The sequence below is a fragment of the Zonotrichia albicollis genome, chromosome 11 (assembly GCF_047830755.1).
Source record: "Zonotrichia albicollis isolate bZonAlb1 chromosome 11, bZonAlb1.hap1, whole genome shotgun sequence".
Taxonomy (NCBI): Eukaryota; Metazoa; Chordata; class Aves; order Passeriformes; family Passerellidae; genus Zonotrichia; species Zonotrichia albicollis.
The window spans coordinates 4,004,520-4,031,928 of NC_133829.1; the positions used below are offsets into that span (position 1 = coordinate 4,004,520).

The 27,409-nt window shown below is 45.4% G+C and overlaps 1 protein-coding gene and 1 long non-coding RNA gene across 2 annotated transcripts in view; one reads left to right on the forward strand and one right to left on the reverse strand.

Annotated features, from left to right (window-relative positions):
- The window catches only part of LOC102069869 (uncharacterized), an 81,746-nt gene extending 67,523 nt beyond the window's left edge, over nucleotides 1–14,223 (forward strand). Inside the window, exons 3-6 of the long non-coding RNA XR_012582084.1 lie at nucleotides 9,663–10,191; nucleotides 11,770–11,941; nucleotides 13,842–13,953; nucleotides 14,090–14,223. This is a non-coding gene — a long non-coding RNA (uncharacterized LOC102069869). The remainder of the gene's footprint in view (nucleotides 1–9,662; nucleotides 10,192–11,769; nucleotides 11,942–13,841; nucleotides 13,954–14,089) is intronic.
- Nucleotides 14,224–14,377: 154 nt separating this feature from the next.
- ARRDC4 (arrestin domain containing 4) lies at nucleotides 14,378–23,380 on the reverse strand. The gene is made up of 8 exons (XM_005483526.4): nucleotides 22,956–23,380; nucleotides 21,845–21,911; nucleotides 21,424–21,571; nucleotides 19,535–19,637; nucleotides 18,581–18,837; nucleotides 17,758–17,920; nucleotides 17,128–17,282; nucleotides 14,378–17,013 (listed from the first exon to the last, which is right to left on the reverse strand). Exons 1-8 carry the CDS (start codon nucleotides 23,299–23,301, stop codon nucleotides 16,957–16,959), a joined length of 1,296 nt encoding a protein of 431 aa, XP_005483583.2. The 5' UTR covers nucleotides 23,302–23,380; the 3' UTR covers nucleotides 14,378–16,956.
- Nucleotides 23,381–27,409: the final 4,029 nt, after the last annotated feature.

Below are 27,409 nucleotides of genomic sequence, written 5' to 3' on the forward strand. Positions count from 1 at the left end.
CTATTCCACATTATAAACCCATGGCTGTGGGAGTCCCAGGAGCAGAGATGGAGGTTCATAACTCTGCAGGTTTTTGGGGCTGTGGCTTATGAGCCAGCACTCCTGAGTTAAACCTGGAGCTGGGTGGGCTTGTGCACTGCTGCTCAAAAGTCAGGCAAGGCATAAAATGTGCTGCAACCTTCCAGCACTGGCTCAGAGCTTCTCAGCAGTGCTGGCAAAATGTGGTCACGGCCTGGATGGGAGCCCCAGAGAGCTGCTCTGCTGAGAAGCTTCTGCTAAGCAGTGTCCCCTCTCAGAACACAAGTCCTATTTGAATATGCCCTCTGTCTTTTCTGGTGCCAGCAGGCAGGAAGATTGCTTCTGGCTTTGTGGATGCCCTGTGGCAGCAGAGCCAGTCTCTTTTTCTAATTCAGCTCATTACCAGGGTCAGTGGCCATCCTGGGCAGTGGCCCTCCTGTCCACTCAGAGCTGGATCAGTATTTACACTGTAAATGAGGCTTTACCAACCTGCAATGCCTGAGCTCGCCAGAGACCTGAGAACATCCAAGTGCAAAACTGAAAGTGGAAAAAAGAGCAGGGGAAGGAGGATCCCACAGCTCAGGTAAGGGGTTGTGTCATTTGTTTGCTGTAGTTTTTGTAAGATCCTCCCCCCTTTATCCTGAGGTCATGAAATGTTTTTATTCCAGCAGTGTCATAGCATGAAGAAACAAAACCACAGAGTCCTGTTGCAATATAATCTGTTGGTGGAAGTCATGTGTGTGTTTTGAAAGACCATAAGTTTCTTCACAGATCCCACTGATTAGTGTGTCTGAGCTGTAAGCAGAGCTCTGGGCATCTGCCCTGCATTGCCACAGTGGATATGATGAAAAATTACCCATCATCCACCAGGACATAATTCATTCTGTGACATGCTGGGCAAGGGTCCTGGGGTTTTGAGGAAAACACTTTACAGATGGAGGAGAGGGAAGGAAGATAAAGGTAGAAAATACCCCATTAAGTACCACTGACAGGGCTTTGAGAAAATAGTCCAGGGACAGTCTTCACAGCTGCTTTTGGTGAGGTTAGAGCTGGGGTATCCCTGGCACACACCTTGGCACAGCAGAAAGTTCTGCTTTGGAAGCAGAAACCTCATTTCCACTGTGCTCCCTGGGGAACCCTGAGGGCTCTGAGAGAAGGGACAAGGGCTGTGGCCTCACAGGCTGTGTCAGCAGGAGGATGTGCAGGGCTGTTGCTGTTGCCATCCCTGCTGGAAGAAGCAGCCCCAGCAAGAGCTGAGTGCAGGTGGTGGGATTGGACCTCAGGTGTCCCAGGGACAGTCTGTCCTGTGTCTTTGGCCTGCTTTATTTGAGAAGAGAAAGAGCCAGTGCTGGTGTTTCTGGGATGCTGGCTGGGAAGGAAGGGGTTCTCACTGTGCTGCTGTGGATGGTTTATTTGTCCTAGCTCTTTCCAGGAGTGAACACATTGGGTTTTCCAGAATTCAGGCTCTTACGTGCAATGACTGAGGTATTTGTCTTGCTGGGGCTGGCCAAGATACTGCCCAGAAAACCTCTTCTGGGAAGTGACCTCACAGATGTGCCTTGTGAGAAGGAAATGCTTTTTTCCCAGTCATCATCGCTGGTTCCCACTTTGCTGTCCCTGCTGTGGGCACTGTCTGAGCTTGTGTGAGATCTCTGAAGTCCCCAGGCTGGCAGGAGCCACATGGCCACGAGGGCTGGTGGCCACCAGAGGTTCCAGCCACGTGTCCAAGAGCATGGCCAGGATCAGCCACACACAGGCATGGTGTGAGTGAATGAGCAACCTCAACATGTGAGGTTGGTGTAGACACTTGTGGCTTTCTGCATCTCTGAGTCTCACTGTGGGGTTTGGTGCAATTCTTCTTCCCTTTTTTTTTTTTTTAAGGTTTTTTTTCCTCCCAAAGTCTTGACTTACTGTAGCCTCACAAATGAAATTATTAAGGAGAATTATTTGAGAGCAGCAGCAAGTGACACAGGATCAGGGGTTCAAATTTGCTTCCAGGAGAATCTCTTAAAATTACTCAAAATCAGAAGCTTATTTTTATTTTGACGCTTTATTTAATATGGAAATTTTTGTGAGTTTTGGGGGTTTTTTAACAGATAACTAAAACTGCTAAGGAAAACTTAAGTATTTCTTTAGGATTATATTTGATGAATTTTATACTATTCAGAGGTGTTCTAAAAAGATTATGCTTCTCAGTTGTGTCGAAATCCCAAACAACTTTTGGACCAAGCAATGTTATTTCAACAATTCAGATCTTTTCAAAAAAATCTCATCTCAGTATTTTCAGCCAGTCAGAAAAGGCTTCACATCAGACCCTGTCAAATCTGGGAGATTTGCACTCCCTCACTCTGCTCTGCCAGGTCCTTCTGTTTTCAGCTGACTGCATTTAATAATGGTAATATTCAGAGTTAATGACTGGGGAAGTGTTTCTTGTTTTTCAAAGGTGTTTTTGGCACCTGGGGGGATTAATCCAGCTGAGATCATGCTCTAAACTCTGTGAGCCCAAATGGGACCTCCTGGACCTCTTTGCTTTGCACAGAGAGATGGAATTTCCACTGTGAAATATTTGTGGCTTCTCAGCTAGCCTGTGTGACTCTGACAGCATTAACAGGGCAGTTAAAGGATATTTAAGCCACCTGAGGGTTCAGGTGGTGCAGAAGTGGAACCCCCATGGGCTCCCCCGTGCTGCAGCACAGAGCCATGGAGCAGCTCATGGCGATGGAAACGCAAACAAGGCTGTCAGGACATTTCTGCTCAAAGGTCACTGGCAAATGACAGACACTTAAATGCTGTGTTGTCTCTGTTCCACAAGCTGGAAAATAATAGGATTGGATTTTGATCAAGAGCTCTTGTTTTATTCCCTCCAGTCATCAGCTTTGTGGTGTCCTGAGCACTAAGATGAAGGTAGCTGCTGGTAAAGGGAGGAGAGCTCTGAGGGTTCATCTGTGTTTTGGATTATTTTGAAGTTCAGCTCTTTATATGCACTGAACCTTTGGAACATGGTCTGTTTTTTCTGATGCTTTCCAACCTGAGGCTGCTGGCCCCAGGCTGGCTGGTTGCTGGGCTGGCCCTTGTGACACCCCAGCTCCCCAGGTGCAGAACAACACACAGCCAGTGAATATCTGGGTTCTCTGATCATTTGATATGAGGGCAAAGCACAGCTCTTCTGCAGGGTGACGTTTCTGTTCCAACAGAGAGCCATGGGTGATCCTCACCCCTCTGAGATGAGGAGTCTCCTGGCCAGCAGGATTGGGAGCAGAGTCATGTTAGCTGTGGGTTGAACATGTGGGAATGTGATCCTGACGTGTAGAATTGCGAGGTCCTTACTATTATGTTCCCAACTATTTAAAATTAATATTTCCTGAACCCTTATGCAGCCCAGTGTCCACGCTTGGAGACCAATGGAGTGCCATGTGTGGGGGTAATTAAAGGCTGCTGCTGTCAGTACTCAGCCAGCAATGTACCCTTTGCTCAATGTGCCTCAGTGGATGGAGACTTCACCCCTTGTTGGAGCATTGTTTGGTCATTTAATTTCATTTCTAATACTCTTTCCACTTCCATTATATCCCCTGAATAATTCCTGTGTGGAGGACAGTGCAGTAAGTGACTTCTCCTTAATCTGATTTCTAATTCTTAGTGGCCTGGATAGACCAGCATTAGTTTGCTATTTCAATCTGATCCATCAGAGTCCTCTGCTGTACAGGGTTGCTCTTTTATATCACGTAGGTGGCAAAACCACAGCTTGATGCAGCTGGTGCCCAACACAGAGCCAAGCAGGTCATGTGTGTGTGGAGTAGAGAGGATTATCAGCCTCCCCCTGTGCCAAAACCAGGGCAGGGGCTGAGCACAGAGGTCTGGTGTTGACCAGAGCTGCTGAGGAGAAAAGGAGCTTCTGCAGCCTGACAACAGGGTGTGTGAGGCAATGCAATGATAACTTTGCGTATCAAATCCAGACTTTGTTGTCTGGATGCTGGAAAGGTTCATTTGACCCCCTTTGTCACCCCAGTTCTGCAAATAATGGACTGTTCTGGAGTGTGACTGGAAATAGCAATGCCCCTCAAAGCATTGGTTTAATGTGCCTGGTGGAAGGTGCAGTTCAGCCACTCATCAGTCATGGCTGAACAAGGATTGGGATGGACTTTGGGGTGGGAAGCCATTCCACCCTCCTACAGACCTCCTTTATGAGGTGCCACACTGCTCCTTGCTGTCCAAACCCTTACTGATGGATTCTGGACTGGAAAGACAGAAAACATAAAGGAGGGAGGTACAACTTTCTTCTGAATTAAGGCACCTGAGTGTGGTAGAAGCTCCATGTGCCATTTCACTGGAAAATCCTTTCTGGGAATTGGGTGGGGTTGGGAATGCTCTGGGGATATGCCAGGCTTGTGGGCTCCCTCCCTGTCTGTTGCAGTCAGATGTTATGGGCTCACACCTCTGCTCCAGAGCACCTGGCTCAGGAAAAGCCCAATGGGCAAATCACTGACAGGGTAATGAGGAGAGGGTCAGGGTGGGAAGAGCTTTGGGACCAGTGATTGATTCTGGAAAAGAACTCCATGAGTCTTAAGGAGTTTGAATATGTTCCTCATCCTTTTGGGGTTTTCCTTTCTCCTGGCACCCTGTCAGACACGTTCATTGCTCAAACCCAATGAGATTCTTGACTTGGCATTGCAAGGCTGCATGTCCAAACCCAATCTGAAATTCCACCATGCTCCCTAGCTCTCTCCACCAGCCCCAGCCTGCAGGAGAGCACATGATCCTCCTCACATCTCTCAGACTGTGGTTAGCAGGGCAGGATGAAGAAAACAGCCCCTTTTTCCACAGTCCTGCATGTGACCGAGGTGACGTTTTGATTTTTTTGCCAGCAAGTAACAGCGATGTGGTTGAGCTGATTTTTCAAGGGCTGCAATTCTCAAAGGCCTCTTGCTGCTTTGCAAACTGTTTTTGCAAAATCCCAAAGCTTTGGAAACTGCTGGGTACGATTGCACAAATCCCAGAGCAGCATAAGCACGAGTCAGTTGTTCTGCTGCCTGTGCCACCAGTTTAGATAAACTGAGTAGCAGCTGTGCCTGCCCCCAGGCAGAGGTGGCAGTGGGAAAAGGTGCACTCTGGGACAGGCTGGATGTTCCCAGGAACTGTTCAATGTCTCTCTCTGACGTGCACCACCATCACAGGTTTCTGCTGTCACCTTTTGCCATGGTTTAGCCCCAGCTGGCAGCAAAGTACAGCACATCCCCTTGCTCATCCTCTTGGTGGGGAGGAGCATCAGAAAGAAAAGTGAAACTTGTGGGTTGAGATAAGAATTTATTAAGTGAAATAAAATGTAATATATTCATGCTGATTGTAATAATAGTAATTGCTAATTGTAATAATAGTAATTTGTAAGTACAAGGAGAGAGAGAGATGCGCTGACTGATGCCCAGCCTGTCCCCAAGCATCTCCCAACCCACTCCCCCCAGTTTTATGGATTCTCTGAGATTCTCTAGTACAGAATATCCCTTTGGTCACTTCTCTTCCCCCCAGTTTCTTGTGCACCTGCTTCATGCACAGAGCATGGGAAACTGAAAGTCCTTGATTCAGGGTAAGCATTTGTAAGTAACAATTCAAACATCAGGGTGTTATCTACATTATTCCCATGCTAAATCCAAAACACAGCACTGTACCAGCTAATAACAAGAAAATTAACTCTATCCCAGCTGGAAACAGGGCACATTTGAGGAGGGCTGGGTTTAGCATGAGGATGAAACGACAAGTGAGAGAAATGTCCCTGTGAGCTGCATCCTGCTGCTCTGGTGGTGAGGGGGGTCATTCCAGCACGGTCAGGAGTAAGCTGGTTTAAGTCACAAGCTTTCTGAGTGCCTCCTCCACTGAGATTTCTTCCAGCTTGGAAGCTTCCAGTGTTCCTGAAGTGTGCCTGATGTAGGCACGGGGTGAAAATGGTTCCTTGAATGCACAGAAACTATTGCAGCTCCTGGCCTGTCCCCTGTCACCTCTGGTGTAGGAGAGCAAGGCAGGGATTTAGGAGTCCACTGACTCCTGAATCCCCCAGGAAAACTGCTCTGATGAGTACAGATTGGAGGCTGACTGCAGGATGGATATGTATTATGGGGATTACTGTAGTGCTTATGGAGTGTTTGGAGATTTTGATATAAAGGCTTAAATATTTTATTCTTATAAAGGGATTGAGTGTTTGAAGCTAAAAGCAGAAGTTTATGCTATCTGAAATAAACAGCTATGAGGTAGGTAAAGTGGGAGCAGGTTTGTGTGCTTGGTGAATTCAGCACAAAGAGCAGGATGTGATAAAGACTGATGGGTCAGTAGCATTTGGAGAGTTTTCCAGGACAAGCTTATTGGAAGTACAGAGTGATTGGCAACTACAGCTTTGACTCTGCCTGGTGGGAAATGTTTTCTCATGCTGGTTGTGGGCACAGAGGTGGGTGACCCTCTGTCCTTTCTACATCATGCTGAATCCAGCCATGGCTGAATTCCAGACAGATGTTAAAATCTTTGTCCCCTTTTTGTGCCTGTCCCTGACACCAAGAGTTTTGGGGTAGGGTGAGAATGTGCATGAATCTTGTGATGCTCACTAGGTCTGGAGCCAAGGTCTAAGCAGGGAGCATTCCTCCATCATATCCTGCTTTTCTTCCCCAAAACTCCTGTATCTGTTGCCTCCAGTCAGAGGTAATGAGAAGAGCATCCAGTATCCTCCAAAGCAGCATGGTCTGTTCTCCATTTCCAAACCTTTGTGGCTGTTGTTCTACTTATGGGTGGATCACAAAAATAATTACCTAAGTGAATCAGGTGCCAAAAACCGTAAGTGATCGTGTACTGCACAGAATAACAATGATTAGGTCACCCTCCTTGCTTATCTCAGGTTCCCACCCTTAAAATAAGGGCAGCAATATTTTTGCTTTTAAAAGAGCAGGATTAACTTGTTCATGTGTGAAGTATTAATCGTTGTTATTATTATTACTCATATGGATGGCGGGGAAGCACCTAATGAATTCTGGTAATGTTACAATAGGCTGTGGCTGCTATTGGCATGAGTAACCCTGGATAAATGTACTGGGCTGCCTGTTTATCCTAAAGCAAACTGCACTGTGTCCTTGTGGTCCCTCAGTAGAGATCACTGTGGCCATGAGGTCTGTGTGTGGTGATGATGGTTTTGTTTGCCCCTCCATACTTTACAGCCTGGCTCATTCAATGCAGTGTCTCAGATGTGCCTCTCCAAACTGGAGCTGCCCTGTTGGAGAGTGTTTCCTTGCTGCCCAGCAGTGGCAGGGTCTCTCCAGAGCCATTCCTTCCCTTCTGCTTTAAAAGACAGAGAGAAGCAACTCAGACTTCCAGCTGTGGATTTTGGATGCTTTCCAAAAAGTGAATCCTTTGGCTATCAGAGAATTGATGCAGAAAAACAAATTCCTTCCAAGTGTGTCCTTGATGGAGACTAAATGTTTTCTCACCCTTTTTTCTTCATAGTGTTTGTAATTACATTCCTTTAAAATCTGCCAGAAATGCCCTGGGGTGCATGGGGTGAGAGGACGGGATGCCACGTGTGTGTTTTGGGTAGGTAGGAGTGAGAGTTGTCTCTGCTGCTAGCTCTCAGGCAGGTGTGACACCATTCACCCCCGTCACAGCCATCACTCAGAGAAGGAGCAGGATTCCAAGTGAGCTGTCCTGCCCAGGAGCTTTGCCTAATCCTCCACGAGGCTGTGGCAGCCACACGCCCCTTTCTGGTTGGGGCCACCTCTTCCCGGCTGCCGCTGGCCCGGAGCCCACGCCATCCCCACAGATGCTTTCGGTGCTCACCTCTGCCTCCTCCCAGGGAATTTTCAGCCAAAGGCCACCTCTGGAAGTTGGCTGTGGGGTGTGTTGTGTCACTCCCTGTGCAGCTCATGACTCAGCAGTTGTACAGGTTTCGTACCTGTCAAGGACATGCCAGAAACCACAAATGTTCCTAAGCCAGCAGCAGCAAAAACATCTGGGAGTTTCCACTCAGCTGAAGACAACAATGTCTGCAGTAGATTTTCTTGCAAATTAGTTTCATTTCATTGCCAAGAGATGAGAACAGGAAAAGGGGGATGCCAAGGGATGAGGGCAGGAAAGCCAGCATCTGGATTTCCAGAGCCCGGAAAGGCTGAGATCACCAAGAGAACAAGTGACACATCACTGTACACTGCAGTCTATTGAAGGCAAAGCAAGGCCATGAAACCACTGAATATTTTAGGAAAATCTCAGGCTGTGAGATCAATTAAAACACTGAGGTGCAAGAGAGCAAATTGCAAACATCTCTGCAGGTGCCAGGATGAAAATGCCATTATTCAAACAAGCACTGGCACAGGAGCAGGCCCGTGGTGTGTGAGCCGTGTCATGGTGCCAGACCGCGGGCAGGAGGGCTGCCCTGCTCCTCCTGGAATGGAGGCTCACCAAGCAGGGGCATCTCCTGGCATCCCAGAGTGCATCCCAGAGCCCTGCCAGCCAGAGAGCCAGGAACACGTGCCAGCCATGGCAGGATCGGCACAGCAGGGCTGGGGCACAGCCTTGATGGTTCCATTGCTCAGCTCACAGGAGCTCAGCTGGCACAGAGAGTGTGACAGCAAGAGCACAGCAAAGCCCTGCTCCCTGCCCTCCTCTGCCACCCCCTGCCCTGGCAGGGATTGGAGGATCCCTGTGAATTGGGCGTGAGGGGCAGGGAAGGGTTGAACAGTGAGCTCTGGGGATAGAACAGCTCCTCTTTGCTCAGGGATTGGAGCTGTGATGCAGCCAAGATAACAGTGATTGGCGTGCCCTTGTCTGGGAAGGAGGGAGCAGTTAGGGTGCAGTAGAAGGAGTGGGAGGAATCCCTGCCTGCTCAGGCCTGTGGGTGATGGCTGAGGCCTGGGAAAAGTGGCACCACTGTAATGGATGGAGAGCGTGGGTGGGGGAGAGAGAGAGGGGATGGTAAACAACCAAGCCTGGTCCATCCTGGATTTCCGTCCTGCATTACATTAAAACATGCCAAGGCTGATGCTGAACTCCATGTCAGGCATTCTCTGTCATGCTTTTCCCTCCCCAAAGGAAAATGTTCTGGCAGCATGTGTTTAACAGTGAGTGTTGCAGGCAGAGATGGGGATCCCCTTGAGCTGTTGTAGGCATGGGAACCTCTCTAAACAGCCTTGAAGTCATTTTCCCAACATGCCTGGATCCCAAGTGTGTTCCAGATCCCCTTAGGACAGTTTGGCTGGGATCAAACAGGAGATGCAAGTGATTGCTGTGATTGCTGGGTGAAGCCTATCTGAGCAGAAGGGGGAGGCTGAGTCCTCATGGAAATTCTCTGCTTTGGACTGCCCTGAGGCAGGGGTTGGAGTGGGGCTGAGGGAGGATTCAGCCTGTGATGTGCCAAATGCATCAGGAGGTGACAGAATGGCTCAGCTGAGCATGGAGGCAAATTATCTGTGAATGGCTTGAGCACTGCTCAGAGTGTTTGGTGTGGATTGCAGAAAGTTGCATTTCATAAATGAGTTTAAGAAAGAGAAATTACTTGAGTGCAAGAGGGAAGGGTGTTGCTCTAAGCAATGCACACAATGTGCACACAATACACAACCAGCAGATCCCCTCTCTCTGTCCCTGTCCTGGTGTGCCATGTTTGATAGTCAATGTTTCACTGCTAGGTTTGGGCTTCTGCCTAGAAAAAACACATCCCTGGCATCCACCCAAGACCTATTTATAGCAGGAGCTCCTAGAAGACAGTGTGACAACTCCAGAAAGCAAGGAATTGCCAAATCATCCTGCAGAGAGCAGCAAATGAACCCCTGGCCACACACACCTGTGGGAGCCACGTGTGCCCAGAGCCCCAAACCCTGCTGAGGACTGGTACCAGGTGACCTCACGAAGGAAATGCTGAGAAGAATCAACAAGGACAGCTTAAGGTTCCTGCACAAAATGCCATGTCATGAGCCCATGAGGTTTTTGTCCTTGTGTCAAGTCCCATGGAAACAAACCCTGGGGACACGATGAGCTGGCTCTCCAGTGACATGGCACACACGGTGTCTGCAAAAACTCCTGCACTGCAGAAATACTGAGCTCTCCAGCCCTCAAGCTGCTCTTGGCTTTGCTGCACACCTTAAAAAAGGATGTACTGAAGGCAACACCTCTGCAGGGTGACCAGTGACAGGTACCTGCACAGCTTGTTCCAATCAGGTAGATGCAATTTTTGCATTGAAAGTTGTTTCCCCTTTCGTAACTCCCCAACAGCAGATGTTTATTCTGCCCTGTCAGGAGCAGGTGGGCTGCAGGACAGTCCAGGCTTTTCTTGCCTCTGTCTGTCCGGCTATTGCAAAGGGGGTGACCCTGACCCTTGCTGGGTGAAGGGAGTTCAATGTATGATTGAGCACTGAGCCCAAATCTGTGAAAAACAACAACAATAACAACAAAACCCCAAGGCAGACATTACCCAACTTCAGTGTGGAGCAGAGTGTCCTGTCCAGTGTATCATCCTGCCTCCTTCCTCATCCTTCTCTGTAAACACCATTTACGTGTGGGTTTATACAATCCATGTGTTCCCTGCAGTTCTGGGATCCCTTCACTTGTTCCACCCACTGGACTAGTTGTAACAGGCACTAAATTATGGGGGTTTTGTTGCTTGCTTAGTTTATACACCTGCAGTTTCCTGGTTTATATGTCCAGAGGTTTTAGTCTTTAATTTAATATTATTCATAGATTTTATTGAGTATTAGTTCACTTTGTAAAGCACCTTAATGGGCAGTGTCTGTTTAATTATATATGGCAAAACCTATAGAAACAAAGGAAAATTGACCCAATTTGTTACAGCTGGTTTACAAAGATTCCCTGAGGTGACTGAGCATTGCTTTTCCTTTTTACTGTACTCCACACGTTTCCAAACTCGTGTCAGCTCAGTTCTCATCCAGCCTCTCCCTCTGAAGCAGCCTCAGCCTGGCTGCTCCTCCTCCCTGCAGCCCCAAGCCCAAACCCAACATTTGTCAGCTGGCTGAGGCAGGAGGAAGGAGATGACACACTTCTGTGGGTTGTTTTTTCCTGCTGCTACTGGAAACATGCAAAATTCTGATCACATCTGTTGTGGAGATGATATCAAGAATTTTTCTACAAGTAAATCACAGCTAAATGTCTCTGGATTGGTTAAAGTGCCCTGTTTATGCAGTAGGAGCTGCCACAGGCACTGGGGTGGGGTGTGCCCTTGTGGAGGTGCTGAGCACAGGGGGGTGTGTGAGCTGCAGCTCTGGTTTGTGTTGCTGGAATCCGTTGGAGCATCAGCTCCAGCGTCTCCTGGATGCAGCATTAATTAAACAGAATGGCCCTGCTCCAGGCCCCAGTGGACAGGCATCCACACGGCAACTGTGAGCCTTGTCAGCAGCAAGAGATTAAGGAATTAATTGGCAGGGTTAATCTTTGTGTCAGGGCTGGAAATGAATTGTTAATTTGTTTGGATGAGTGTAGAGTCCTCTCACAGCGATGGCAGGTGGGATCACATGAGGGAAAGCCTGCAAAGCTGCCCTTCCTGGGGACTTTTATTTCACACCTCTGCTAACAGACATCTCCAGCTCTCTGCCCCCGAAGTGTGAGACTCCCAGGTGGGGCTGGAGCAGCTCCTGGTGTCACTGCCGTCCTTGCAGGTGACAGCACAGCTGCTCCAGCCCGGGATGTGGGAGAAGGTCTGGCTGCAGCTTGGGAGGGCTCCCTGAATTCCAGCCTTTCTCATCTTGCTCCTGGTGCTGTTATCTGTCCCTTGTGTCTGTGCAGGGCAGGTACTGATGGATGAGGCCACCTGCTCCAGGATCTGAGTGAGGGAGAGTTGTGCTCACACCAAAATGCCACTTTTGGGGCACAGAGTGCAGAACTTGATCAGACTGTGTGGACACAAACCCTCTCAGCCACATCTCCTCCAGGCTACTGCAGAAGGAGAATCTGTCAGGTCAGTCAATGCTTTTCCCTTTCTGCTTTCATTTTACACTCGGGATAGCAAAATATTTCCTTTAGTATCTTTCTAATTTGTTAAGGCTACTGAATTGGTCACATCACATCAAGATGTAGGAGAAAAGCACTTCAGGCCTTAATAGATTTAAATGACATTGTAACTTTTGTCACTTGTGCTCTCTTTTGTGCATTGATTAGTATAATTAGTTCAGCAATAAGAATCACTTTTTCCTCCAGCTGGGGTCTGGTATGTTGTGACCAACACAACCTGATTCTAGACATGACATCAAACAGGACTGGCCTATACAGAGAACTGGAATCTTTCTGGGTGTGCAACAATCCTCTTTAAGACCTTGCAGTCAAAATCTTACTTCTGTTCTCATCTCTGTCAATGCCCAGTGCCTCATTTATGGGGAGGCTGATGCTGTTACAAGGTGCTGTAAAAACCAGAGTTTTTCATTGCCAAAAATTGGCTGGGTTTAGCCGACTTGCTCCAACTTTCACCCTGGCTTTCATTTTTCTCCTCACCTTACAGGCAGCCAGGTGGCTGAATGTCAGCCAAAACTAAGAAGGATCTCTCTTCTTTTGAAGGGATGGGTGTTTGGAGATCTAGCAGCAGCACAGCTGAATCTGTAGCTAGGAAGGCCCACAGCATGTTTCTGGCATGAGCAGCCACTCCAGTGAACTCTCACCTGAGTTATCATTTTCTATTCCACATAAAACCACCTTTCACAGTTTTTTGACTTAAAATTATTATTAGTCATTTGTCTTAAAATGTCAGTAATGCAGTGATATTCTAGCAGAGCTTTTCTGTACTGTGATTTCCTATTAATTGCTTAGATATAATGACAACACAATCTGGAACAAGACTGTCACCTTCTCTATGCCATATATAAAATGGTAATACTAAAAGTGGACTGGGTTCATCCTAGACCTAATTAGTTCTTTGGAGAATTTACTTTGTGCAGCAGCCTGGACTGTCCATATTGATGTTAACATATTATATAATCAGCTTTGGAACAGGCAGCAGTCTGAAGGCTGGGCTCTGTGTCCCTGTGCTAAGTCACTACCCTGAGGAGAGCACTGAAAATCAGCAAAATTTTACTAGAAAATAGAGCACAAATGCCTGGGTATTGTAAGGAGTTGTAGAACAACTGATTATCTCCAAATCAACATTGTTTGCAAACTGTGCTCTCCCAACATGTTTTTATTGCTATATATATAGCAGAGATTCTACAAACTGAGTTAGATGTTCCCTTTTGCTGTCCAAAGTGGGTGGTGAAGTCATGGAACATGCTATTTTGATAATTTGGAGCATGCCCCAGGAGCTGATTAAATGATCTCTCTTGCTCTGTACGTACTCTGTGCGTTTCCATGCAAACATCAGAAGGGTCAGGGCTGCAAACACGAGCCTGCAGGAGCTGCTCTATCTCTGCCTGGCTTTTTACTACCTGTTTAAACACCAAACAGATTTTAATAGACAGTTACAGCTTGTCAACTGAAATACTCCCCTATAAAAGCAAACAGTGGCTGAAGTGGAATTGCTACTGTGAACTTAATGGTAAGACATTTAACTATCATTTAGTAAGAGAGCTTTTGAAAAAAAATCTAAGAGCAGTATTTGAGGTTTTGAATTTTCCTTTTCATGAGTCATGACTCCTCTGCTGTTTCTGGTGCCTGAATAGGCCCAAGAAATTCCTCCCTGGCACAGGTGGCCCAGAGCAGCTGTGGCTGATCCCTGGCAGTGTCCAAGGCCAGGCTGGAAAGGCTTGGAGCAATCTGGGGTAGTGGAAGGTGTCCCTGCCCATGACAGAGCTGGGATGGGATGGGATGGGCTTTAAGCTAAACTATTCTGTGATTCCACAATCCTGAACAGCATCTTCACCATGCTTTTCCAGGAAGAAATCTGCCATCTTCCCTCAAAAATGGAAAAGAAATCAGCTGTTTGTTGTTCCTCAAACCTTTGGGAGGCAGGACCCTGATGGATTCATCACCTCACTCCTGGCTCAGGTGAGCATGGGGCAGGCACAGTTTGTCACCTCTTTCCCCACAGCAGCAGGGTCTCTGCTTCACTCATTCTGCACTCTGGTTCTAAGGCTGCTCTGATGTATTTATTTTTAGTTTGTTGCTCTAATCTTGTCAACAGGAAACAATGAAATATCCTCTAAGATTAATATGAGAGATGAGAGATCCAATTAGAGCTCACATCCTTCAATCCTTACGGGTAAGAGCCCCTATTACACAATGACTATGGGTGGGAGGAGGCCCTGTTTGATCAATTTGTTCCAGTTCTTGGTTATGAATAGTTCAGAGAACTAAAACAGTGACAGATGAAGGCATAATTCCCAGATCAGAGAAGAATTAGAGATCTGTAGGGTAGAATACAGGTATTTCTTGACATAGCACCAAACCAGAGATGAACAGCACAATTTAGATTTGACACTTTTATTAACAAAGAACCCATGGGGCTCATTCATTAGTACAAAATACAATCATGTTCCTGTATGTTAAACAGCTTTTTTTATTTTGTCTCTTTTAAACTGTTTCACAGTTATCAAAACAAAGCCCCTGCATATTGAACTTATTATTGTGCAAACAGTAATTATTTTTAAGGATCAATTTCTGCACTAAGCCAAGTGCCAGAGAGCAGAACTTAATCATGTTTTCACCCCTCCTTTGAAGGGCCATGTGTGCTTCCTAAGAAACACTTAAGAGTTGACTTTTTTGCAGCAAACAATCTAAGGCCACAGTTTATCTGCAAAGAATAGAAAACAACTCAAGGATTTTAGAAAAAAAAAAAAAAAGCACACCTTTACCCTTCATACTGCTGTTTGCTTGACCATGATTATGCCAAGTAGCACACATCACCTATCAGGTATTACAGTCCAAAAAGCACCTAATGTTCTTTAAGCTAATTTTTTGAATTATTACCATGCAAGTTATTACACAACCAAATTACTTTTCAAGTAACTATAATGGTATCTGTTTAAGGAAAAGATGCTTGTTCCCTTTCCAAATGATGTGAATGAAAATCCTGCATTGATTGTATGGGCAGGCCCTAACTTAAACAAAAAGGCATGAGAGCTACACCTTGTGACTTAAATAATCATTTCTAGAATGTCCTTCCTAAATCATGCACTCAAATTTTGGTTAAAGCTGCATTTGCTATAGAAAACAATACTAAATATTGCAAATGAAAGGAGTAACTGCAGTTTGGAAATGTCAATCTCCACCAGTCTGTCTCTCACACTGATGCAAAAGGGATTTGAGGTGAAGTGCTAGAAATTAGACAATGTAAGGAAGTTAAACTAAAAGAAGACTAAAAATATATATCCGTGTATGCCTGTAGAAAAATCCCTGTTTAAGTGAAGACAGATTTCATAAAAAATCACTCAGACTTTGTTTAAACTGCAGTTATTGATGGAATGAAGGAAACAGAATTGCTATTTTTGTAATTATCAGAAAGTACACTGTTTTACCACATGAAGCACCGGGTTTTAACCCCAAACCCTTCTGTAAGACATATGGAGTGTTTCTAGTAGTCCAAAATCCCCTGTATTTCAGACAGGACTGTAAACGTGCATGTTGACAATGCTGTTTTCTGCTCCTGTAAGTGATCTGTTGGTGATTGTTTACTGTTCCCAATTGATGGCTGGCAGGAAGCAAACATTCTACTTTTAAATGAAGGCAGCAGAAGGGCAAGTAAATGCTGTGCCTTCACTCTTAGCAGCAACAAACTCTCACTGTTCTAAATGACCTGAGGAAGAAAACATTAAAATATTGCACCAAAACAAAATTAAACAGCAAAAACAAACAATGAAACACACCAACAAATATAGTATGGATAGCAAATGACCAGTGCAGCCCCTGACAATAGATCTTTAGACAAAAATGCAGGAGTAATGAAAAGCTTTGTGCCATTACCAGAGAACTTTATTCCCCTGATGTCTGCTTTCACTTCAGTTATAAGCTATGTCTATTCTGGGTATATTTACACCTCTTATCTCATTCACTAACCACAGAAACCATTTAGGGTCCCTTTTAGAACCTTGAAGTATACTGGAGCTTTAACAAGACTTTTTTTGGTCTCAAATCTGACCATAAGTAAATATCCAAAACAGAGGTAGGCTTATAAAGGCTTTTGAATAAATAAATATTGTCCTTTTTGCTAAGTATACCTGCTGCTGGCAAAAGGTTTCTCCCTTGCCATGCTTCCCCTTATCATGCTATCCATAGGCTTAAGATGCAGAAGAAGAACTCACAGTAGAAGAGGTTAGAATAATTCCCTTAAGAAATCCCTTGAAAGAAAGCATAGTGCATAAGCTCATCTCAAAGTTTACTGTTTGTTCCACACTTGTGTCTTGCACTCAGGAAATGGTTGCCTTTGCAATATTGTGTAATAGCCATTCTGTCATCACGGTGTCCTCAGGACCATCATGAATGAGGAAATAGTACCACTTGGCAGTCGTGAGAAGGGCAGCTTCCCAGCCAGTGTGATGCTCTGTGATGCAGCAGTGTTCCTTTTCTGGATGCAGACAGTGCCAAGCTGAAGCCCCTTGACCACTGGGATCTTTTGGAAATGTTTTCTTACCCCACATTCTGTTCTACTACAGGAGTTCTTGACATTGCTATGTACATTCTTCCAGAGCACTGCAAACAAAATAGAAATTCTTTTCTCTTCAGAAGATCCACACATCATCTCCTCGTACTTTGTGTAGTGTATCCACTTTTTGGAAAACATTCAGTATTTCATTGATGCATTTTCTTTTCAGTGTTTTCAGGTAATTCTCAAGTATCCCAAGCTCAGCTGCTCCCCTGTTATCCTTTGTGCAGACTAATCCAGCAGGTTCTCTTTATCACCAAACGTGCTCATACCTCCTTCTCCATTTTCATTTGCCTTTCTCGTACACAGACTGAAGTTTGGAAAAAGAAAACTGTTTCCTTTTTAGCTGCACTACCAGCTTAAGCAGCAGAAAGATTAAGACATTCATCACAATGATGCATTACAAATCCTCAGAGCATGAATGAAACGGGCTGAACTTCTTCTACATCAGTTGGATGTGGATCAATCTAAGGAGAGAAGAAAGACAACAATTACTGCCTGCAATTCCTGCATTTAGGTATGTGTTTGGGTTTTTTCTGCCATCTGACAATAAAAACACCACCTGCTATTTATTTTCTTACCTCTGAATAAAGAGGTGGAGGCTGAAACCGGAACTCTTGTATGTAAGCAAAGACAGGACAACACAACTGTTCCTCACAGTCAATGGGAGGTGGATAAGCAGGAACATGTCTGGAAAACTCTTCCTCAGACACTACATCAGCATAATTTGGTGGTGCTGAAACACAAGAGATGCTTCTGTCACATTTCAAACTATTCACTCACTCACAGCAAGAACATCTGCATTACAGTATAGCCAGGACTACATAAAAACTGTGTTGGAAGTGCATTGAACACATAAATACTGTAACTAAAATTATGTTTTCAGTAAACTCAGGTGATTCAGCAGGAATACAGAGAGTGCTGTACTTTTAGGATAACTCCAGCAGCAAACTTGTGTTGTATCAAGATATAATCAGTACTGAGCAGATTACATCAGAAATTTGTTGTTTCAGTCAGATGGGGTACACAGAGACTTCTGGAAGGCTGGAGTTGGGGTAACCTCTCCAATCATTTTGGATCTGAATTTAAGAACTTAGTGAGTCAGATTTCCATTGCCTACATCCCTGGCAGTGCCCTTAAAGTGGCACTGCACCCATCTGCTGCAGACAGTGCTGTGCTGGAGTAGAGACAGTTCAATATGTATTTATTACCTTCAGGCTGTTCAGGCATGGTCAATGCCAGCCAACTCATATCCATACTAAACTGGCTGGTAATGCTGGAGTTTCTGCTTGAAAATCCAATACATGGAATAGTGCCAATCACCACAGGCATTTCAATCATCAATTTCTTAGCACCAGGAATATGGATATACACCTATGTGACAACCCCCAAACAGAAGAAAAAAACATCATGAGACCCCATTGAATGCTGCTCTTAAAAGCTGCCCTACTCCCTACACTGCAAATTTAAAAATTAAGAGCTTTGTCATCCCAGATATGCTTAGCTAATACCCTGGCAGCTTTCCTTATTTTTCAGCAGTTTCATTCTTTCTGTAACTTGTCTCTAAGTGACATTAAAAAATACAAACTATCTTGACAAACATAATTATGCACTTGACTTTCAGTCTTATCTTCCCATTTCTGGAAAGAATCACTTAAGGACCCCATTCAGCTTGAAATGCTTTCCCAAAACAATCCCTGCATGTCTGAAACTAAGCTGCTTCTTCCTCAGAAACAGTTTTCCCTTTTCCACATTATTCCCACCTTTCCATCTCAGAATCTCTTTATGACCTTCAGTCTCTCATGTATGTGGTTTATGATATTTATTTTTTGTAGAGTCATAGAATGGTTTGGGTTAGAAGGGATCTTAAAGATCATCTAGATCTAACCCCCCACCAGGGGCTGGGACACCTTTCTCTGGATCTGTATTTATTGTAGCTCCCAAGTTAAAAACCTAACAGCTACTCAGTAAATTCTTCTGTTCCCAATTGAATGCAGTATCTAAAATTTGTACATTTGAAAACCCAATACTTACAGCTAATGAATATTCTACTCTAATAATGCAGCAGTCAAGTATAGATGGGGATACAGGTGGGATTTTCAGAGTTTTCCCATTCCAGGTATCTGTACTCCCAGAGGCAATGTGGTTTCCTCGGACATTGGCAACCATCTGACGGAAGGTTTTTGTCTTCCCACTGGCCAGGTAAGTTTGTGTTTGGAAAATGGCAGCTTTTGGAACAATCAAACGAGAAGAGCAGTTCTCAATTTCTGCATAGATTGGGATGGCTTCCCCTTAGAGACAGAAAAAGTCCAATGAATAATTGGTATTTACCAACTTTCCTCTGGGAGTATCAAAGCAAGTTACACAGCACGTACATCATCTGCAGTGTTAGGAGAACAATACTTGGTAAGTTTCCTCAAGCCAGTTTATTTTTTTCAGAGTGGTATCCAGGCAAAATTATAGCCACCCACTATGTTTTACACATAAACAATGATTCATTTTGAAACATTAAGCATAATATGAACAAGCTATAAAAGCTTTATTTGCAAATTACGCCCCAATCTTCCTTTTATATAGTACTAAATGAATTTCAGGATGTTTTATTTTCTCAATTTATCTCATCTTATCAAGATGAAGAAGAAGCTGCTAAAGCTCATTCTTACCAAAGTGTAAACCTACACAAATAGGATGTAAAAACCTAATTACATCCCAGTTAAGTATTTTATCCCAGATAAAAACATTTTGTTGTTCTTTACACACAAATGTACATTGATTTTCTGTAAGATTATTAACAGGACTTCTTTTCAATTTATATTCCCAAGGGGAAAGGTAAGATGTTTTTGAAAAAAATGAATTCATATGGATCTTAATTTACTTCTATTAAACAGAACTATTCTTTGAACTACAAAGTGTTGGCTTCACTGAGATGAAAAAAATCCCAACCTATCAGATGCTTAGTATTTACATTTTTAAGGTAACTACTCTTACCATTACAGTATCCCTTCCTCTCAATTTTGGCACTGAGAGACACTGGCCCAGAGGTGAAAAACCAACAGCCAACCATCTTCTCCTGACTTCTTAGAACAGGTGTCTATAAAATATAGAGTATTTTTCATTTTATGGGATAAAGCTCTCAATCACTTGCAGTTTAGCGTTACGCATATCAGTCATTGCAATCCAGCTCTAAAATCACGTGATCTGAATCCCTGAACTGCTCAGTGCAACCGTACTTTTTGCCACCATGTGAAATGGAATCAAGGTGTGGCAATCTGAACATTTCTCTTTTGAAATCCCAGTCTGTATTTAGACTGTACAAAGTAACACAGACCAGTGTGTCTCTGCATGTGCTTTGTCTTCAAAATGAACTTTTTAAAGGTCTCATGGAATACTGTCGTGTTTATCTCCATGTTTCTCAGTGCAGAAGAATGCAAAATTCATTTTATCTGCAAACAACTAACAATTAAGCAGGGATTTTTTTTACTTTTCTATCTCTAAGAAAGGATAAATATATGTAGACACTGGGCTAAGGGGATGCACCTTCATTACTTACAAGCCACAAAACCCCCCCAAAAATGTAGAGGCATGACAAAAACCATCTTATTATTCAAGGACTGTCCCACTGGATGGCATTTACACTGCCTGTAACATTTTCATTTGAATAAACTCACAAGCACACATGTCAAGTGTCCAGGCCAGGATCAAAGCTACTCAAAATGATTTACTGGGCAGTAACACTTAGTCAATACAATAATGCAAATTGGTTTTGTATTTTCTTTATTATAATGAAAAAAACCCTGTTGTTTTGCACTTTTGGTGGTAGCCTTGGAATCCATTAAGATTGGCACTGCCATCCTGATGTGTCTTCTGTGCAATAACCTATGGTCTGCTTTGTCCTTACAGAATGTGGCTATGATGCCTTCAAACTCCTCACTAATGAATATAAAGACTATTCTGCTTACAGATGTCACTGCCAAAATACCCCAAGTTCTGCCTAGAATGGATTAAAATGTAAGCATGTAATGAGGGGGGAAAAAGCCTGCTCAAAACATCTCTTTTCTATGTTCACGTCATGATGTTAAAATTATCCTACCATTTTAAATAAAATAGAAATGACTCATTCATATTTAAATGAATAACCATTTAGATCCAGTTGCTATCATGAAAGTGCAAGGTATAATTTTATATTATTTTCATAATATGGGCTGAGATAAAAGAATCCAGCTCATTAGCTTCCATCTTGCCTATTTACTCATTACTTAATGCCTGATCTTTCTTATTACTCTACAGTATTTCCAGTGATTATTAAAAACTCAATGCTTTAATGTGGCCAAATCTGTCACAGGGAAATAACTGAAAGGATCTCTGGAGCAGCTGCATGCACACACTTCATGGTAGAAAACGACATGCAAAATGCAGGGATATGTAACATAATGGCCAGAGCCTAAATGACAGGCTGGGCATGATTAATACTCTTCTCTAATTACTGCTCCTCAACCTACTATTATTGCAGAGTTTAGGACACTGCAGCCCTGTGAATGTAGTTGCTCTGGTAAGAGTAACTACTCTGCACACACACATTACTATTATTAAGCCTTATTTATGCATCTGAAGCCTGCCTAACTTTTTGGCAGGAGCATCTCTGCCAGCAGGGATGTAATCAATGGTATTAAAAAAGCCACTCTGTTTGCTATTCACACAACCTAAGATAATCTATTTATAGAGAAAAGCTTAGGGAGCTTATATGCTTTCAGAAGTCAGAAAATGATGCTCTGGAATAACATGGGAAGGGTTATGGCTGGATGTGAATGCTGCTTAGAAATGGTTTATTTATTTGCAGCTGGTTTTATAGGGGGAGGAGAAGTGGGGCACCCTCTTACCAGGAGAGCTGGTGAGCTGACATCGATATGGCTGATGATCTGCAGCTCTGTCTGCACGCTCTGGTCAGGCACAGCAGGCCTCTCCAGCACTGCTTTCACGTAGTACTGGATACTGCCATACTTCCCAGTAAAGGAGGTCACCAGAGGTCTGCAACGAGCAGTCATAAAACCATTACCTTCAATTAATATTTCAGCTCCAAACATTAACACTTCCTGCATATGTAAACATTTCCCAATTTACAGCTTGTACTTTTAGGGCCTTGGGGAAGCTGAAGCAAACAAGGCCTGTCTGCGTGGTGCTTGATTAAGACAAATATATAGAGCTGATACTAAAAAAAACACAAGTCAAACTACATTAAGTTAATGTTCTACTACAAGCAGCATCCAGCACAATCCCTTCAGGTTGGATTATTGAACTTACTCTTGAGGGAGCTGAAAGCTGAACGGAAATTCGTGTCTTCCATCTAGAAGAATTAAGTTTTCCTCACCTGTAGGACAAGAATGAATAGTATGTTTTAGTTATTCCAGAAATAGAACAAAGCAGACACTTTTATAAATTATTTATGTACAAAAACACCCAGATGCAAGAAGATTTTATTGATCCCAGTGGGTTCTGGACTGTGGCCCGTACTTTATTTATGCTGTGATGTGATTTCAATGAAAAACAAAAATCAAGGAAACATGGGAGACCTTGAGATTCAGCGCAGGACTGTGGCCAATTTCTAATCCAAAATGGCTTCTCCAAGGCATAAAGTAAATTTCTTTTCAGCAGGACAACAATTAATCTACTTTTCCAGCTAACAATTAAACTAACTTCTGTGCTGAAAAATCTGCCACTTAAGGTCAGCATGAAGTAATACTATAAATACACGAGCTCCCAATTTATTCACATCGGGCCTACTGTTACACAATTGACAAGGCCTGAATCTACTTTCCCTACAGATCAGCCTGAGCTGCGTTTCACCCTCACAGAACGAAATGTCGTCGTTCTGCCTTTAATTTTTTTTTCCAACGCTGCCGTAGTGCTGCAGTGTGTGAGTGACAGAGCTCCGCCACAGCGAGCCTCCCCTGCCGCCTTAATCCACTGATGAGCCCGGCTGCTTCCAGGGTCTTCCACGGCAGCTTCCCTGCCCGGGGCTGCTGCTACCGTACACCCAGCGCGGCGGGGCCGAACCTTCCGCACCCACACAGCCCAGGGAATCCAGCTGCGCATTTTATTTTATTCTATTCCAGTCCTGCTCGGCGTTTTTCAGCCCCCACATCATTCGGGAGGCCGCGGGTGAGGCGGTGATCCTCCCGGGGCCGAGCGCTGCGGCAGCGCTGTCCTGCCGGTGCCCGCGACCGGCGCCCGTTCCGTTGGGTCCCTGTGCCCGTTCCGTCAGGTCTCGGTGCCCGTTTCCACACAGAGCGTTCTCCCCTCCGCCTCCCCCGCACCGCCGGCCGCCTTCCCGCAGCCCTTCCCCGCTCCCGCAGCGCCACTCCCCCGGTGCCACCCCCGCTGCGGGAGCGGCCGGGCCCGCGCCCCCCCTCACCTTCGGGCGGATCCCGCAGGAGGCTCTGCCGGATGTCCAGGTACCGCACCTCCGCCTCCCGCCGCGGCCCCGGCCCCGGGGCCCGCACCGCCACCCCCCACGTGCCTGCCCCGGGCACCGCGCCGGGGCTCTCGCTCCAAGCGACGCGCGCCCGGCCCGCGGCCTCCAGGCGCAGCCCACGGAGCGGCAGCGGCCCCGCCAGCTCCAGCAGCACCTGCCCCGACACCGTGTCGCCGCTGCAGTAGCCGCCGCCGCCGCCTCCGCCGCGCCGGGCCTCGTCCTCCAGCACCAGGGCCAGCGTCTTCACCGCGCCGCCGGCCCCGGGGCCCGGCCCGGCCGCCGCCATCGCTCCCCGGCCGCGGGGGAACCGCGCCCGCCCTCGCCGAGCGCTTTAAACCCGCCCGTCTCCGCCAGCGCCCGCGGCGCTACGCCCCGCCCCCGCGCGCTGCCCATTGGCCGCCCCGCGGCCTCTCACGCCGCCATTCGCCGCGGGCCGCCCCTGCGCCCCCGCCTCATTGGTACTCGGCGGGCGCACGCCCGGAGTGCGTCACGCTGCGTGATCGCCTCGCCGGGGCCAATCGGGCGCGAGCGAGAGCGCGTGGACAGCGCGGCGATTGGCGGGGCGGCGGCAGGGCCCCGGCGCGCGGGCCAATGGCGCGGCGCGGCCACCACGTGCACAGCCTGTGGGTAAACAGGGAGCGGGGGCGGGGCCGGGGGCGGGGCCTCACCCCTCACGCCCCGCCGTGACGGGGCCCCAGGCGGCAGAGGCGGTTCGGGGGTCCCGTCCGTCCTTCGCCCCCTCCTCTGGTCGCTGCCCGCCAGCTCGGCGCTGTGGGAAAGCCGTGTGCCCTTGGTGACCCCGCGCTGACGGGAAACCTTGTCTCTCCGTGTCCCCCGGGTGCTGTCATGGGAGAGAAGGAGGCACCGCGGCGCTCTGGGGCGGTCTCAGCCTCTCCCGCTGACAGCCAGACTGGCTAGGACTGTTAAATATGGAAAAACGATGTGGTGCTGCTGTTAAATATGGAAATATGGAAAAACGATGTGGTGCTGCTGTTAAATATGTAAAAAGGCTGTGGTGATGCTGTTCCCCCACTGCTTTCCTGGAGGTTACCTGCCTGTGTGAAGCCGTTTTTCACCCCCCCTGAAGGGCAGGAGGTGAAGGCATTTCGCTGTAAATAAGCCATCCTGGACAGCGTGAAAACCTCGTGTCCACACAAATATTTCGCATTTCTGCATCTTGTAAAGCAAGAAGCGCCCTGGTACAAGAACTTTCTCTTACAACCCGCTTTGGCCGTGACATGGGTGCACACCAATGCGTGCTGTCCCACTGAGCCCATCACCCATAGGTACCACTTGGGAGTAGAATAAAAAATAAATGCCAATCTTTGCTGTTATGTTTACAAGCAGAAGCTTAGGAAACTCCAGTGAACTGGAAGAGCGGTGAATATGTCAGAGTGGCTGGGTGGGCACGGCCAGAATCATCATTTCCACAGTGATGAGGGAATCCGTGCCCACCTCCAGCCAGCCTAAGACATGCTGCAAACTGTGAAAAACGCCAATCACTTGTTTTTGTTTTGTTTGGGTTTTTTTAATTTTAAAAGTTTAATGATAATAAAATTGTTCTAAAAATAACAATATAATTAGAGTAATAATAATTTGGACAATTTGGATTAGGACAATATGAGACAATAGAAACAAAGAGTTACGGATGTCCGGGTACCTTTTTCTGGGCAACATAAGCCTGAAAAAGGAAACACATTAACAGAGGATTAACCCTTGAAAACAATAACCTGTTGCATATTCATACACCTCACACATGATGCATAAATTCCATTCAGGTTTCTGTCTGGTCATCATCAACTTCTTCCTCTTAATCCCAACTGGCGTCGTCCTGACTGAGCAAAGTGGGAAGAAGTTTGTTTCTTCTGATAAGAGAGCAATAAATTTTCTTTCTTTGAAAGATTTAGGTGTCCTGCGGCTGCTATCACGGTGTGATTCCTCTCTTTAAAAAAAAGTATCTTACGTAGCATAGTTTCTATTTTAACATTTTGTCATAACCTAAAACTATATTTACTACGCTACTTAAGAGAAATACAGCATCACTTTCCAACATAACACATACAATATTCATTTTAATATTTGCAAAAAGCCAATCATAAAATGTGCATTTTTCACAAAACCAAAATGCTTCGATTCTGCTGGACACATACTGCAATTAAAGCTGTTCTTGGCCTCGTGGTGTTTCGTGGTGGCCCAAGCTGGCAGCAGAGCATCTCCCAGGGGGTGTGTGGGGTGGGTGGTGTGCTGGCTTTTCCACGGGTGACCGAGGAGTCATTTCCTGCTCCGTCACCTGCCTGCTCGAAGCTCCTGACAGCTGCATCTTCCTGCATTCCTCCATCCCTCTGAGGCGCTGCAAAATACCCGCCTGGTGCTTCCCAGCTGACTCAGGTAATTACTGAAATTAGCAAAACTTGGCCTCGGCCCTTGGCTTTTAAATAAATAGCCAATGAGATAAATATGTATTTCTCACGACCCTGTGAAATGTAGCCTCATATTGAGAGTTCCTTCTGTGAAGAACTTTGCCTCGAGCCAGGTAGGCCTTTGGAACACTTTTTATTGTCTATAGGTTCATACACACATCTATGTTAATCAATAGTGACCTGGGAAAAAGGAATGTGCTTGCAGGTGGGGTTAACTCATGGGCATTATTTCAACCTTTGCCATGCATTGTCCAGCTCATGATGAAAATTATGTAAAGAAAATGACTGTTGTGATGGTTGTTTGAGTATCTAAAGAATTGCTGCCTGTTTGCATCCTATTGTGCATGTGAAATAATTCTTTACAGAAGCTGCAAATGTTACATTGTACTTGGGAATTGTGGTGTATAAAATTGTGCTATTTTGGTGTTTTTTTAAGTTCAAATTAACTCAGACATGGCTAGCTTTGCATCAATCTTTTCCTTATATGCAATTTTCACATTTACAAGTATCAGGTTATTTTTGTAGTCAGCCAAGGGACTATGCTTGGATGTGCATACAGAATATTTGCTTATTTGATGAATTTCATTAGGTACAATATGTGTGTGTGCAGACTGGTTTTGAGAGTATGATGCAGAGGGGAAAAAAAAAAGAAAATCCCACAACTCCCTTTTTCCTGCATGAATTAGATCCTGTATAAAAGTAATTAATTCTCTTATGGGTTTATGCGACCATTCAAACATTGCCTCCCTTTCATTCTTTGCAAGTGCAAATGAGCTAGATAGGGAAATGAATAAACATGGCAAATTGCTTATGAAACAAAACATTACCCAGAATTAGAGAGAGCTGGGAGGCTTCAGTAACTCCAGCAATTAGCCTGCAGAGGACACAGTTAATAGGCACATTCTGTCACAGTCAGGTGATACTTGTTCCAGATGTTTGCTTGCCTTTTAATATATCTTCTTTTCCCACCAAGAATCAAAACTCAGTGCTTGTTATAATTACCATGGAGTGATTGGTTTTCTCATCTCCCCATCTTTCTGGTGTTTGAGGCATTTTAGCAGGCCCACACAGTGACGTTGTGGCATGAATGGTGGAAGCCACCACATGACTATTTTAGTCTCTGGTAAGCCAGAAGGAAGGAAGAGGAGATGAACACTCACAGTGTGGGTGTTTGTGTGTGCCTGGTTATCTGAGTGTGGGAGTAGGTGTGACAGAGCAGGAAATATATAACATGCTTGATTATATTTTCATTCCACTCATTTTGATGCTTTATTCAGGACTGTGTTGGAAAGAGCTGCCTGAAAAAATTAGATAATGCAAAAATTAACTTGTAAGAGTAAAGAATTCACAAAGAAAGGTCTTGTTGGAGAGTATCCACAAAGCTGTGAACAGCTCTAGCAATAATCCCAGACTCATCACGAAGGGAAAGGAAGTAGGAGAGCATCTTCCTACAGTAGCTGGTGATGTCCTGGCTCTGCTGGTTAATTTAGAAACGGCTGCTGTGATCAGGTCACTGAATTTGGATGGATATTTTCTACATGCAGTAATTATATTTTAACTTATTTCAGTGCACATGTTGAAAACAGGGCTACCAGGGCTTGAACCTGCCAGAGGAGTTTTGGAAAGTGTGGAATTGATTCCAACTTTCCACAACGGGAAGGACACACAATATGTAAATAACTTTTTTTTTTTTTTTGGTGGAAGATATAAGATAAGGAATGGTCTCAGTAACAGCTTCTTGTGCCAAGAAGGTTTCTGTTTTCCAAGAATCCAAGCTGTAGCTGGGAAGGAAGTGAGAAATTTGATGAGTATTTGGTGTCTTCTTCCTGCTTGAGGGGAGCTGAGGCGCAGCTCTTCATCATGAGTCAGGCACCAGGAGTTTGCCAACTAAGCCTTTCTGTTCTTAATAGCCTGGCAGTTTAGAGAGTGAAGAGCTATTTCTGCTACTGGAAATTGGGGAGGTGTTTATGAGAG